General features: G+C 44.2%; 2 protein-coding genes and 1 non-coding gene across 3 annotated transcripts; 1 reads left to right on the top strand and 2 right to left on the bottom strand.

Moving 5' to 3' along the window:
• Positions 1-911: 911 nt before the first annotated feature.
• On the top strand, positions 912-9,244 carry dipk1aa (divergent protein kinase domain 1Aa). The gene is made up of 5 exons (XM_021612915.3): positions 912-1,467; positions 5,664-5,798; positions 6,087-6,194; positions 6,524-6,700; positions 6,886-9,244. The coding sequence occupies exons 1-5, from the start codon at positions 1,414-1,416 to the stop codon at positions 7,696-7,698; spliced, it is 1,287 nt and encodes a 428-aa protein (XP_021468590.1). The 5' UTR covers positions 912-1,413; the 3' UTR covers positions 7,699-9,244.
• Positions 9,245-9,476: 232 nt separating this feature from the next.
• On the bottom strand, positions 9,477-14,452 carry rpl5a (ribosomal protein L5a). Its single transcript, XM_036985652.2, has 8 exons — positions 14,100-14,452; positions 12,873-12,942; positions 11,813-11,928; positions 11,576-11,710; positions 10,822-11,024; positions 10,297-10,474; positions 9,889-9,977; positions 9,477-9,618 (listed from the first exon to the last, which is right to left on the bottom strand). Exons 1-8 carry the CDS (start codon positions 14,100-14,102, stop codon positions 9,516-9,518), a joined length of 897 nt encoding a protein of 298 aa, XP_036841547.1. The 5' UTR covers positions 14,103-14,452; the 3' UTR covers positions 9,477-9,515.
• Positions 10,656-10,779, bottom strand: LOC118965683 (small nucleolar RNA SNORA26). The gene has a single exon (XR_005053061.1). It is a non-coding gene; the product is annotated as a small nucleolar RNA SNORA26 (small nucleolar RNA).
• Positions 14,453-14,807: the final 355 nt, after the last annotated feature.

Raw genomic sequence — 14,807 nt, 5'->3', positions numbered from 1 at the left:
TCACTAAGCTAAGGACCCTGGGACTGATCACCGCCCTCAGAAACTGTTTCAAGTTTTAATGTCGTGCACAAGTACAGTGAAATGTCTTCCTGATGGGCCGCCCCCAGGTGGCCAGGGTAGGCAACAACACGCTTAGTCCCCTCCTGTACTGCCTATTCACACACAACTGCGTGGCCGTGCACAACTCCAAAACCATTATTAAGTTTGCCGACGACATGACAGTGGTGGGCCTGATTACAGACGACGATGGTGGACCACACACACACCGACACAGTCATGAAGAGAGCACAAACAACACATCTTCTCCCCCTCAGGAGGCTGAAAAGATTTGGCATGGGCCCTCAGATCCTCAAAAAGTTATACAGTTGCACCATTGAGAGCATCTTTGACTGGCTTCATCACCGCTTGTTATGGCAACTGCTTGGCATCTGATCACAAGGCGCTAGCTGCGCTACAGAGGATAGCGCGTACAGCCCAGTGCATCATTGGGGGCTGAGCTCCCTGCCATCCAGGACCTCAATACCAGGCGGTGTCAGAGGAAGGCCTGTGAATAATTACATTTTATTTTTGTTGTTTATTGTTTTATTCACACCATAATTTATTTTGAAAGTTTACACACACACACACACATACTCATATGTTGAAAGCTGTTGTGTAGACTGTATTTAAAGAAATACACAAATGCATGTTATTGGAATTACTCGGTTGAGTCTGCAAAACTTAGAAAAGTTCTCTCTACAAGCCAATATGTATCCCATGTACAGGCTATTACAGGATAGGTATGGCACAGTTCTCCCTCCAAAACTACACATATTTGAGACCCTACTGAGTATTTTCCACCCCTTCGCTGAGAACGGTAGAAAAGTTCTCTCTGCAGCCCAATATTCTCAACATACCAGTGTCAACGATAGTGTTTTGTCATTGTTGGTTAAAAATAAAAAATTCAACCATATTTTGTATTTGTTTTCATAAATTACTAATTACCTTTCCTTGCTGGCCATTGATTAAAATGCAATATCTTTTGAATGAGTTATCCACATTGCAATATTTTGAAATGTGTGGTTTTATTTTGAAGGTTTTCTCATGATCATATGAGCGTGACGTCATCCGTTGTGCTGCTGGCAGAATACTGGTCAGCTGCACGAGCTAGACAGCAGCGCTGACAGACCCGTGAACTGCGTAAAGGAGCCGGTCTTTGGTTCTACACAAATGGAGAACTAAGAATAATTGGGTACCGGGAGATGTTCGGTGTTAGAATATATTTTGTAAAATCTAGAATGCGCTTCGAACGCTTTGGAAATTGAAAATTGTGTAGCCTACGAACACGGACAGTCTCTTCATGAGCTCCAGCTTCACTCCATTTATTTGGATTCTCTTTCGCAGTTCCACGTATTGAGATGGTCTATTTTTGTGATGGCGAGAGGTCTGTTTCCACGGGCCTGGATAAAGAAATCATTCTTTTTCCAGGTAAACAGTGCTATTCTAACGCGTTTTACACATTTTATATTGACAGAGCTTGCATTCAATAAGATTGACATCGTGTGGTTCCTGTCATTGATTGTTGTAACTAGTGTATGCATTTTGTCGTGCAGACTCTTACAATTCTGACGGGACAAAAATGTTCATTTAACAGTAGCCTACACCAGCAGTTCATGGAGGTAGAAAACATTTGGCTGCGATGCATATTCTTGCATGCTGAAATTGTTGACGCTACCATGAGGTGCGTCAATTTGGTTTGGAGAAATAGTCTGCCTACCCCTAAGAACTGACAGAAATAAATTAGGCCTATTATTATGTTATGGGACTAGGCTACACTTTATTACATATAGCTTAATACACTCTTATTGAATGTACTCTAATTCATTTGGGCTACCACCTTTGTCCTTGCCTGAGGCCACCAGTGGAATATGTGATTCTGCAGCTGCAACAGTTTGTTTATCCAGTGCCGCGGCAGGAATGATCTGCTGTGCTGGATAATAAGGCTGAAACAAGAGTATTTTGGGGGGGGGGGGGTCATCAACAAAACTGAACAAAAATACAAACGCAACATGCAACAGTTTAAAATATTTTGCTGAGTTACAGTTCATAGAAGGAAATCAGTCAATTGAAATACATTCATTAGGCCCTAATCTACCGATTTCACATGACTGGGAATAAAGTAATGCATCTGTTGGTCACGGATGCCTTAGAAAATAGGTAGGGGCGTGAATCAGAAAACTAGTCCGTATCTGGTGTGACCACCATTTGCCTCATGCAGCGCGACACATCTCCTTCGCATAGAGTTGATTAGGCTGTTGATTGTGGCTTGGGGAATGTTGTCCCACTCTTGAATGGCTGTGCGAAGTTGCTGGATATTGGCGTGAACTGAAACACGCTGTCGTACACGTCGATCCATAGCATCCCAAACATCCTCAATGGGTGTCATGTCTGGTGAGTATGTAGGCCATGGAAGAACTGGGACATTTTCAGCTTCCAGGAATTGTGTACAGATCCTTGCGACATGGGGCATTATCATGCTAAAACATGAGGTAATGGCGTTGGATGAATGGCATGGTAATGGACCTCAGGATCTCTTCACGGTGTCTCTGTGCATATAAATTGTCATCGATACAATTAAATTGTGTTCGTTATCCGTATCCGTTATCCGGTTTTGAGGCCAGTTTGACATACTGCCAAATTCTCTAAAACAACGTGGCAGAGAAATTAACATTAAATTCTCTGGTGGACATTCCTACAGTCAGTATGCCAATTGCACACACCCTTAAAACTTGAGACATCTGTGGTATTGTGTTGTGACAAAACTGCACATTTTAGAGTGACCTTTTATTGTCCCCAGCACAAGCTTAACCTGTGTAATGATCATGCTGTTAATCAGCTTCTTGATATGCCACACCTGTCAGGTGGGATAGATTATCTTGGCAAAGGAGAAATTCTCACTAACAGGGTTGTAAACAAATTTGTGGAACATTTTGAGAGAAATGAGCTTTTTGTGCATATGGAACATTTATGGGATCTTTTATTTCAGTTTACATTTTTGTTTAGTGTAGATTCAGCCTTTTTCTTACGCAGATGGTCGGGGAGCCGGAACGTAGAAGCCAAAATGGATATAATATCTGTCTAAAACGTAGTAATTTCAAACCTTGCTTACAATTGTATACTATCACGTCTCTCTATTATGCGTTGGAATACTTGTACAGATTTACAAAATTAAATCACTTGGAGCTGATTTCCTGGTGTTTTTAGTCATTTATGTCCAACAATGATTTAAAAAAAATATATGTATGTATGGGGGAACCTAGCCCTATACCATAAGAGGCTTAGTGGGAAGAGGGCGAGACGGACCATATACACTAATGTGCAGAACACGCGCTGTGAGTGTGTCTGTCTGTTTAGGGTTGGATAAAATGTAAAAAATAATATTTAGCTTGGATGTGACAGAGTTGCTTGTTCACTCTGGCCAGTGATGCACAGCCTATTACTATGGTTCCCAATCCATCACTATGGTAATGTTGACATTGCTCTCAATGTCTGACATGCTTGCTTTGCTTATTATTCTAATTTGTTTTAATTTAACCTCTATTTAACTAGGCAAGTCGGTTAAGAACAAATTCTTATTTACAATGACTACCCGCCAAACCCAGACGACGCTGGGCCAATTGTGCGCCACCCTATGGGACTCCCAATCACAGCCGGTTGTGATACAGCCTGGAATTGAACCAGGGTGTCTGTAGTGATGCTTCTAGCACTGAGATGCAGTGCCTTAGACTGCTGCGCCACATGGGAGCCCAAAGTTTTTGTTAAATATGTAAGACTTATATAATATGTAACTTATTCAAACCACAGAATACATTTTAGAGGACTTTCTTTTGCAGTATGTTGAGGGCATTCAATAGCACAGTATTTAGGGCTTGGAATTGCCAGGGACATCATGATACGATATAACCATACTTAGGTGCTGACAGGATATGTATTGCAATTCTCACGATTCTATATGTGTTGCGATTCAGTACTGTGATTTTATTGCGATTCAATGTTCCAAACATATTGCTCACCATATGACTACTACAAAGAGACGAGAGAGCCTGAGAAAACAAGTTTTGATTAGTCATGGAAATAAAAGTTCTGAAAACAAATTGGCTCCCTTTTTTAAAAAAGAAAATGGAGAACTAGCTAAGAAGGGAAAATACTGGCATTTGGTGCAAACATACAGGCAACTAGTGCAAAAATAATATTCCAATATTGTCAAAATAATATCCCAATATGTAACTGTTTCGATCCCCCCCCCCCCCCCCCCCCCCCCCCCATCTCTAACTGTATTCTGTTCCCATGTTTTGCTGTATTCAGTGACATGAAATACTCTGAACATTGCAGATAGAACTAGAACAAGTAGAGAAGACATGATTACATTTGCAGATAGAAATAGAACATGTAGAGCAGATATGATTAAATCGCTCCATATGATTTTGTTTGTTCTTTCTGACAGGCAATCCTATCTGTTTTACACAACATTTCAATCCGAACGTTCTTTAACATTACATCCTCCCGAAGAGATGTTGCTGTTAGAACAGTACTTTACTGCTCACTGTAGAATGAGGCCTGGCTTGTGACTCAACCAACAGTGACTTGGTCCTACCTCTGGAGGCCCCTCTCTCTCTAACCCCTTTAAGCTTATTCTTCTCATCCCTAAACAACACCGCTCTAAGCTCCAGGCTTGATCATAGAGTCCTGATTAGAAACACTTAGAGAAAATCAAAGGTGATTTGTCCCTTCCCCCTCACAAGTATCTTATTGGTCACAGTTTACCTCCCAGACATACTCTGATTCTGTTTTAATATCCACACATAGTATGATGCAATTTATTGGCGGGGAAGTCCATCTCTGATCCCTGGCATCAATCTCTGATTAGGCATGCATTCTATTCTAGGTAGTATGCTAGTGTGGACATTGGAACGTAAGCGTCACGGGCCGTTCGTTATCTTGTCATGTGATATGAGGCCTGTGACACAGCCTATAGCCTAGGTCTGTAACTCAGTTGATTTAGAACCATGTCTGGAGTCTTGTTACATTAAGACCAAACCAACACTTAACCCCAGAACTCTTGTTTAGTCTCAACGGGTCAATGTTGGACCACTGTGGTTGCGATCAATAGCTTGATTATGTGAACCCCACTGTCACTGTGGAAACTACAGTACCACTGGTTGTCTGTTGATGGTCACATGACTGTGTTGATTAGGAAGCGCTAATTAGTATACCGCCATTGACCAGGCTGGCCTCATTTTTGACTCTCATGGCACAATAGGGTTTTGTTCTCTCTCTCTCCATTTGTTTGTAGATGCATGTGAATGTGTACCGTTAAAAGTCCAGAATCCTAACTGAATACCTCACCTCATGCCATTAATGAAAAAGCCGCCGTTTCAGATACAGTGAAAACGCTTACTGACAACTGCACTTTAGAATTAGATGGAGTGATGTTTTACTGTGTAGGGCGGGGGGACTCGGCACACTATTTTACAACACGATGTGGTAGACTGAACATGGTGGTTAAACATTGTGCACTTAATGCTCTACTCATTGATGCATTGGTGCATGCTTATGCATTTTTAAAGGGAAGGCGAAGAATAAAGTAACCAACTAACCCGGTGTGCTCTGTTTGACCCCTGTAGGCTCGCATCTCCTTTGTGCGGGTGAAATACCTGTTCCTCACCTGGCTGACGGTGTTTGTCGGGGGCTGGGTGATCTATGTCCAGTATTCCAACTACACCGAGCTGTGCAGAGGACATGAGTGCAAGAACGCCATAGTGAGTACGGACACATCGGTCATATCCATGATCCACTTTGTTTTTGTTGTCTTTTACATATTTTCCTGTATTTATTGATAGACAGGAGGAGTGTTTTGAACAGGCAGTGGAGCCAGATTGGTATGACAACACTGTGGGGGGGGGGGGCAGCAATCTCATAGCATCTCACCCATCGTCACAAGTGGTCCGCCCTCTATAGATCTCACTTTGTAAAATCTGGTGTACTGTTGTAGAGTAAAGGCAATGGAGAGAGAGACTAACACCGACCCATGTCCACTGCTCCCCCAGTGTGACAAATACAGGAGAGGCATCATTGACGGCTCGGCCTGCAGCAGCCTTTGTGACAAAGACACCCTCTACCTGGGCAGGTGCCTCTCCACCAGCCCCAACAACCAGGTGTGGTAACAGACCGTGCACCCTACCTCTGAGCTGTTGTCTTGGTCTGTACCAAGTACAGGTCCAGATCAGTAAAAACCAACCTTAGATCAGTGCATCCTCCTAGGACCCGGACCTACAGCCCTAATGTTGACTCAAGAAGGCGCTTCAGCAAGTTCCTGTATGTGGCCAATGGTTTTATTGAAGGGCGTGGTGTCTTCAGTAGTTCAGTAGTTCAGCACCGTCAGTTCAGGATAATAATCCAGTACCATCAGTTCTTCTTATCGACTGTAGGTGTATAAATAATGTAATGCCACTCTCTGGTTGTCCCTCTTGCCTGGGGCTCTCAGGTGTACACAGGTGGCTGGGGTGACGTGGATGGGGTGATCCGCTGCCAGGTGGGGGAGGTGCTGCACTATGAGCTGGGAGAGGAGCCGGAGCCCCGGAGAGAGGCTGCAGTCTTCGACAAACCCACCCGCGGAACGTCTGTGGAGAAGTTCCGCGAGATGGTCTTCAATCACCTCAAGGTCTTGGAACTATTGCCGCTTTTGACTTCAGCATACCGTTTTAACATGAGTTTTTGTCTCTATCGAAGTCCTTTGATGCTTTGGTTATTTATTGCACCAACATTTTTACCAGAAATCTGCATAGTTTATAAAGGATACCAGCTAAACCTCTATGTCCTTCCTCCCACTTTCTCTCCCATCTCCAGTCAAAACTGGGCGAGCAAGCTAATCTGGCCAGCCTGGTGACCCAAATACTCAGCGTCGCCGACGGCAACAAGGACGGCCACGTCTCGCTCCCAGAGGCCCGTTCGGCCTGGGCTCTTCTCCAGTTGGACGAGGTGCTGCTGGGCCTGCTCCTCCAGGAACGGGGCCACACCCCTCGTCTGATGGGCTTCTGTGGAGACCTGTACGTGACCGAGAGGGTACCCTATGGCCCCCTTTACGGTGTCAGCCTCCCCTGGCCCCTGGAGGCCTGGGTCCCCAGTGGGGCCCGACGCAGTATGGACCAGTGGTTCACCCCCTCGTGGCCCCGCAAAGCCAAGATCTCCATGGGTCTCCTGGAGCTGGTGGAAGACATCTTCCACGGCAACTACGGCAGCTTCCTCATGTGCGACCTGAGCGCCGGCCACTTCGGCTACACGGACCGCCACGACCTCCGCCTCACCGACCCGCGGGCCATCGTCTCTGAGGACGCGTTCAGGCGAACCATGCGCGCGCTGCACTGCGAGAAGGACGACGACTGCTTGTTGGGGGCGGACTGCCGGACGTCGTGCGACGTGGCTCAGAAACGATGCAGGGAGGAGGTGACCCAGCCCAACCTAGCCAAGGCGTGCAGGGCTCTGAGGGACTACCTCCTGAGGGGAACACCGTCGGAGCTGAGGGAGGAGCTAGAGAGGCAGCTGTATGCCTGCATGGCCCTCAGGGGCTCAGCGGGCCAGATGGACATGGAACACTCGCTCATCCTGAACAACCTCAAAGCTCTGCTGTGGAGACAGATCTCTCATACTAAAGACTCATGATGCTCAAAGAATTAAGACGTAATTAACAAGTCTGCTACTGGCACAGTGGCTTGGTTAGAGGAGCCTTTGGGGAAATTATTTCTAAAAACTCAACCACTTTGGTGGATTGTTCATTCAAGACGTACTATATTGTTTTATCTACCACCCGTTTTTATGCTGCATAGCAGTTGTTTTGGCGGTGGAACTGCATTAGAGCTGTTAAATCCACAAGCGGCTCCTGGCATACCTATTTGAAAGGAAATTGCGGTGGAACTACCTTTTAGAAAGCTTTTTTCACAACTTTGTTTTGTAGTAAAACAGAGGAAAAGTGTTTCCAGTGACATCGGTGTGCATGGTGCAATTTTAACCAATTGTAAGTAGACATTGCCTACTAATTGGTTGTCATTGGAAATCTTCCTTTTTTAAATTACTAAGTAACAAATGTGCCATTTTCACATTTTGATGTTGGCGTGGTGCTGGAGATAAATATTTTTTCCTTTTAGATAAATTAAAACGTTGTACAACTTCAAACACTAATTTCAGTTGTAGTCTACACCTCGATTAGACGGATGAATGATTTTCAATTTGAGCATCATTTCTATATAGCCTACACTTTCTCGTTCTGAACTTAACACGAGTGGCTTCACGACAATCGAAAGCAGCCGCTCACCGATTTGACAGCTCCACCTCAGACACCGTCAAAACATTAGCTATGCGGGTGTCGGCTATCGCCGGTTAAAGCTTGATCCGGTTTAATCTAGGCATGAGTCGTTGGAAGAATGGACTACCACAATTCATATTCAGGATGCTGGGAAACTGTAGAGATATTTGCTGTTTATGAAGGAGCTCATGGAACATTTTGAAGCGATAGCATGAACTACACTTGCACATTACATGAAGACAACGTGACCAATATATCTGAGGAAAGCGTATATAAGTCTATGGCTTTGTCCCAATAATCTTTCCTGCCATGATTTGAAATGACCAGTATTACCAGTTAGTCCATACCTTGACTGATCCATTGCTTTTAGATTCATGGGAAGTAGTGGAACGAGGGTATACTTCAGGAGGTAAGATACTGGGACGCATCCCATGGAGTCATCCACTTTGCTGAACGTTTCACCACCCTTCCTCACCTGATGATTTGTATTGGCATATAGCAGTGCTGCATCAAAACTGGACTAATAATTAGTCTCTTCTACACCCTCTGATAAATGCCAGTTTGCATACCATGTACATTTCTCAAACATTTTCCACTATGTAGCATACTAGTGCCATATTCTGTACAAGCTAGAGATCATGCTGAAAACACCAGACTTGTTATCTTCCACTTAAGGAGGTAGTGTACATGAACTACATTTGACTTGCTGTTTCTACGTTCTTTCAAACTTAAAACAAGGTCACACTGTACATCTTTTAAAATGGAAACCCAGTCCGATGTGGATTCTGAAGGAGTTAAATGCAGCTGTGACCTTCAGTTCTGAGGGATGAATTGCAATGTAGATGTATGTTTACCTTGAAGTTTGAACCAGCATGATTTTGCACAATAAAAACCACATACCACTCACCATTGTGGTCTCAGTCGAGTTGAAAGTGGATTACCCTGACCGTCTGTGCGTGCAGTGAGTATGAAAAAAATATGCACAGACTAAAAAAGGTCCGTAAAGGATGTTAAAAACGGAATGTGTGGGAGAACCTGCTAAATCAACTCATTCAATCACACCAGAATTTCCCTCAAATATAAAAACTGCAGTATACAGGAAGCCGTGCTTCCGCAGGGAGCAAAGTGACGGTGAAACAAAGTCATTTGCAATACATTTATTAAGCCAGTGGTCCGTCTAACCATCCGCCGCCTCTGCTTCCTGTGCTCGTAGAAAGCTGGCCTTTTTCTGGGCAACGCGGTCCTTTCTCTGTGCCAATGAGAGTTTGGCGCGGTTCCACCTGCGACAAAAAAACAATACCCCCATTAACCATCAGCACAGCGAATGAGATTAAAGGCTGATTGCTCAATGTTGACGCTACCAGTGGAACTACAATATACAGTCGCTTCTCTCAGCCCCGTCTTGAAAGGACAATGGACATCAGCTGTTGCAAATGAAGGACCAACTACATTTTGCTCAGCATACTTCGTATCATCATAAAGAAGCACTACCCCAATGCACAATATGCAAATGTTCCCAAGTGTAAAGCCAGCAACTGTACCAAACCCACCTCTTCTTCTTGACGTCTTTTTTGGGTTTCTTTTCGTGGACTGGGTTCTCTCTAATGGCGGCGTGTGCTTTCTTGTACATCTGCTCTACCTGAAAGAACACATTGTTCAGGCGGAGGTAAGGTAAACAGTTCAGGACCAGGGTCCACAGAAAACCAACAAACAGCCCTTCAGCATTATCTGGTCATTCATCTCGCTTCTCTCAGCCCCGTCTTGAAAGAACAAAAAAACATCAGCCGTCGCAAACGAAGGACCAACTACAATTTGCTCAGAGATCTTGGAATCATCATCAAGAAGCAGCGAATTTAAATAAGAGTTGCCAAACCAACTGATACTCTCCCATTACAGGATCTGGAGTACAGGCTTTTCCATCACTGTCTGATTCAGTGGGCTGTGTAAAACGGCCTTACTGTGTCTGGCGTGACGCCGTTCTTTATGAAGCGGGAGAACTGTTTCTTGTAGGTGTCTTCGTCCTCCTCCATCAGGTAGCTCATGTAGTCCGACACGTTCATGCCCATGATGTGTTTGCGATGCATCTCTGCGTTGAACTCTTTGCTCTCCATGTCATAGCCTGGGAAACGTTTTGTGCTGAGGGGCGAGAGGGGTACCACACCGATTACTTTGGTCGATTTAGTGTACAGCGACTTTGAATAGTCATAAAAAAACATTTTCCATAATCACATTTTAAAATGACAACGTCTTATTGCAGAATTGATAGTCTAGTTTTGGGCAAACATTTTCCCGATGAAATGCAAGAGACGTGGACACATTTTGTATCTCCCGACAGGATCCGCAGTGAGGTGTTCAGCCTTCACTACAGGTTTATGAGAGAACTATAATACTTTACCCCTCTGTGTTGGTCATATAGAACATTTCAAGTCCTAGATGGGCAAAAAAGGGGATCCATATTCAGCTTCAACCTGCACTCAACTAACCTGTGAGGAATTGAGAGGCCACCGTCGACGGCGCCCTTTAGTGCTCCGAACACTTTGTTGCCCGTCGACGTCCTGGCGAGCCCGGCGTCTAGAAAACACGTGAAGGCCCCCGGCTGGCCGTCTATACTCTCCACGTTGAACTCATCTCCCGTCACCTCCACTTGGCCCTCGTACACCTGGTCCAGACCAAACTTGTTCAGCAGCTGAGGAGCGAGAGAGAACAATGTTTCATTAGAGAAATGCACATGTATATCCTCAAATAGTAGCTTGCTATACTGAAATGAATTGCATTCAATGATAGACGGGAGGCCACACAACTGTAAAAGCAGGTAAAGAATATCCCCATACCAGCGTCACAGGTTTCCGCAAAAAAAAAGTATTACGAGAAAATGGATAAGCTTCAGAAAACTGTACATAGATCCGTCTTCCCTTTTCAGCATAATGATACTGGTACAGGATGCAGTGGTAGGTTTTAATTTTTAAAATCAATTAATTTGCCAGTGAAGATGAATGGCTACACAGGTGCCAACAATACCCTGACAAACAACTTTACTCGGGATGAAGTCATTCCAGTTTTATTACAGCGACGTCAACCAGCTTCCTCATGAAAACACGAGAACATTTGCGCAAGTGTGCACGCTTGCGTATGTGTATCTCTATGGGATTGCCACGGGTGTGTGCATGCAGCTATGCCTTCCTCTATGTGTATGAGCGTGAGGCGTGTGTATGCATACAGTATGCGTGTGTCCCTTACCCTGCGAGCCAGCAGTAGGCCTGTGCAGTAGGCTGCAGCATAGTTTGTCAGTCCCACTGTGATGCCGTACTTTGGCAGTTCATGGGAGTAGGCGGCACTGACAATCTGGTCACCCTCAATCTTGGCATAAGCAATCTGAAACAGAGATAGAAGTGGTGAGGGTCTGGATGCGGTAAAACATTATTTATCAAGATTCTTAGAGCTGGGCAGGGACAAAAGCCTGCACACTGCACTCACCTGACAGCAGATATCTCTGTTGGAGAACCTCACGATCATCCTGTACTTGGGAGTGTTGTACTTGTTCTTGTCTTGTATGACCAGGCGCTTACGGGCAAAGTAGTCAGTCTTCCCCTCTGTCAAAGACAATCACACCAAACACACAACTGGCTAGTATGCCAGAATTAGCCAATCACTTGACTGTTTATCTTCAGCACTTCTAGTAGTTCATTCATCTCGCTTCTCTCAGCCCCGTCTTGAAAGAACAAAAAAACATCAGCCGTCGCAAATGAAGGACCAACTACAATTTGCTCAGAGATCTTGGAATCATCATCAAGAAGCAGCAAATGTATCACATTCAGACAACTGGTTAGTACGCCAGCATTTGTCATACATTTTTTTTAAAATGTATTCTCCATTCTATTCAGTCAGTGGCTGCATTCCAAACACTTAACAGACACACCCTCTCCCCTCGGGGCAAGTGAATTTTAAATGGACCACCCTTGCCCGGAAATTAGTCGCCAGCCGATTGTGTTGAGCTACTGTTAGCTTATGGGTGCTTTATATGCACAACAGTCAATTTAATTAACTGTATAATTATTAATATACACCTACTGTATGACAGCTAACTAGCGTTAGCATGCCTAGCTGAAACTTTGAAGGAAAATGTTTCATTTCTACAATTTCCAAAAGCTAACCCAACAAAAACATTCACGAAACATGTTTGTGCATGAGTAGCCCAATTTCGAACTTATTTACTTTCGATTTTACTTACACTTGTATGTTGACTCCGTGTTGAGGTTTTACGTTTTGCCGGACTTTTATTAGCGGATGTACAATCATCGCAAATTGAATTATGGGGTGTTTCAGGCCCGAAGTGTACATAATTGTACACTTGCAAACTCCATTAAAAACTAGGACTGAGGGGCTTACATTGCAAACTTCCCTTGCTTGGCTAATCATTTGTACCAAAGACAAATAGGGTGTGTCTTTTATGAGTTTGAATCGCAGCCAGAAGTTGGCGAGAATATGATATATAAAAGGGTGCGTGACTGTGCAAGACATATCAAGAAAAATGTACCTCGCCTTCTCCTGAATTTCACCTGGTATCTCTTGAAGTAGGCCTTACTTTTAACGACTTTCACAAAGCCCTGTAGAGAGAAAGAGGTGAGACAGCTGCCACTGCAGACTTCTGGCGAATGGTTCAGGCGTGTCAGCTAACATGCAATACACATTTCTGCAGTCTGGGCCCCAAATAAAGTGCATAAGCACAATGAATATAATGTAGGCCAAACGCCACCGAGGATAATATGCCTGAGCTTCTCACAGAAACCACTTAATGTCACCCCCACCAACACTTTCCTGGTTGCCACTACTCTTGCTCAACAAAAAATGTAATCCGTCTCATCACAATTTGTCGTTTTACCCCAAGTTGGTCTACAATTGACCCGTTATATATTTAGCGCCACTCTCCGGTATGAAGTCACCGCAAATTGCAACGCATGCTGCCGCTAAGACTTCCGGTTTTAAAAATGGTACAGCTCGCGTGGATATTAGAAACGGAAAACGGGGATCCCCACCTTAACACGTCATTAAACATGCGATAGCAACGAATAGTTGTGCATTGACTGCTTTTACGAATACACGTTTCCATCCCTATGGTACTCATAACTTGAATGCGTCTCTAGAGTAATATTTATCTGAGAACACAACATGCCCACTAGGTAAAAATATAGACTATTCTACTATGGGGTAGTCTGGCTTTCTATTCATTATTACAAGTTTTCATTGCAGAGGAAAACTACATGTGGACTGTTGTAGCATATTCAAAGTGCACCTCGGCAGAAACTTTTCTTGTTCCATTTCTTTTTTGGTTGAGGGCAAAAGTAAACTAGCACGACTGTAGGCAGAAAACAACGCGAAGGCAAAAGTTGAAATATTTTAGTCCCGTTTACCGTGGAGGCTGACGGAATTCACCGCCAGGCTTAATGGCATTTACCATCGTGTTCTCGTTGAAAACAATGACATCTTTGCCGTCTACCTCGTACCATCTAAACACAGCATTTAGGCTGACATCGACAACAAACAGGTTTTTGTGCAATTGGAAATGTTGAGGTAGGCCTTTGAGCGCCATATCGCCACGCTGGAACCTAGCCTGCAGCTAACATACAGCAGACCGGCAAAAGTATGCTGCACAAATCCACCCTCATCCATTTCCAAAGAAACGTCTATCCGACATGACAATGCATATTACATGTATACGCGGAACATGTTTAAGATTGTCAACATATGATGACAAAATACTGACCATTTTTGAAAATTTTCCAACTTCACAGTTGAAAGTCTTCCCAAGTAGCTGCAGAGTTGGTCAAAAATGCTGACGTCGCAGACAGGATACCGCTTTCTATGAATAGAAATGGTAAAGCACGCCACCTACTGGATGGGAGGAAAATTGTATGAATATTATTTTATTCGTCGTAGTCTCGGGAAATCCCAGACTTTAGTGCATTCCAAACACTTTAAAAGAAACACCACATTCCCTCAATCCTCAAATTAAGTAGACACATCGGATGAGGTTTACATGGCAGGGCAAGGGAGGAAGGAATGGGTTTTAAATGGACCGCCCTTGCCCGAAAATTCGTCACTCGATCATCCCGCCCTGATGTGATAATAGTAAAAATGGTGGAGTTTGTTTTTGCATTTCCCGGTGCACCAGGTGAGTAAAACCTTCACTTAAGGGCCAAGGGAACGGTCTAAAATTGCAAACTCAGCTCAACCGGGGTACCGGGTCATGCAAAACGAATCCCACCAATATCAAAATCAACCCGATTCAGCCTGTCTCAATCGGAGGGGATTTACTTCGCCCAAAATCTGTCCGCGGGAGATAAACCCATTTTGTATGGCGGTCTATGAGAGTGTCGAATTATTTGATCGAATACACGTTTCGTAATGCTTAGGCTGTTACAAATGTACTTATACAGGTGGATGATGCTCGGGGCATTCCTGCAACTTTTAG

This window comes from Oncorhynchus mykiss, chromosome 8, assembly GCF_057628025.1.
Source record: "Oncorhynchus mykiss isolate SJ-2025 chromosome 8, ASM5762802v1, whole genome shotgun sequence".
NCBI lineage: Eukaryota > Metazoa > Chordata > Actinopteri > Salmoniformes > Salmonidae > Oncorhynchus > Oncorhynchus mykiss.
Note: the sequence above shows the minus strand (reverse complement) of the source record. Positions and strands in the feature narration are given on the sequence as shown.

Excerpts from the sequence above, each read along its gene's own strand:
- dipk1aa (XM_021612915.3), top strand. The coding sequence starts at position 1,414 with ATGGCGAGAGGTCTGTTTCCACGGGCCTGGATAAAGAAATCATTCTTT. Across the intron at positions 5,799-6,086 it reads ATGAGTGCAAGAACGCCATA|TGTGACAAATACAGGAGAGG; the intron begins GTGAGTACGGAC and ends CTGCTCCCCCAG. Across the intron at positions 6,701-6,885 it reads TGGTCTTCAATCACCTCAAG|TCAAAACTGGGCGAGCAAGC; the intron begins GTCTTGGAACTA and ends TCCCATCTCCAG.
- rpl5a (XM_036985652.2), bottom strand. Across the intron at positions 11,929-12,872 it reads GAAATTCAGGAGAAGGCGAG|AGGGGAAGACTGACTACTTT; the intron begins GTACATTTTTCT and ends TGTCTTTGACAG. Across the intron at positions 11,711-11,812 it reads ACAGAGATATCTGCTGTCAG|ATTGCTTATGCCAAGATTGA; the intron begins GTGAGTGCAGTG and ends TCTCTGTTTCAG.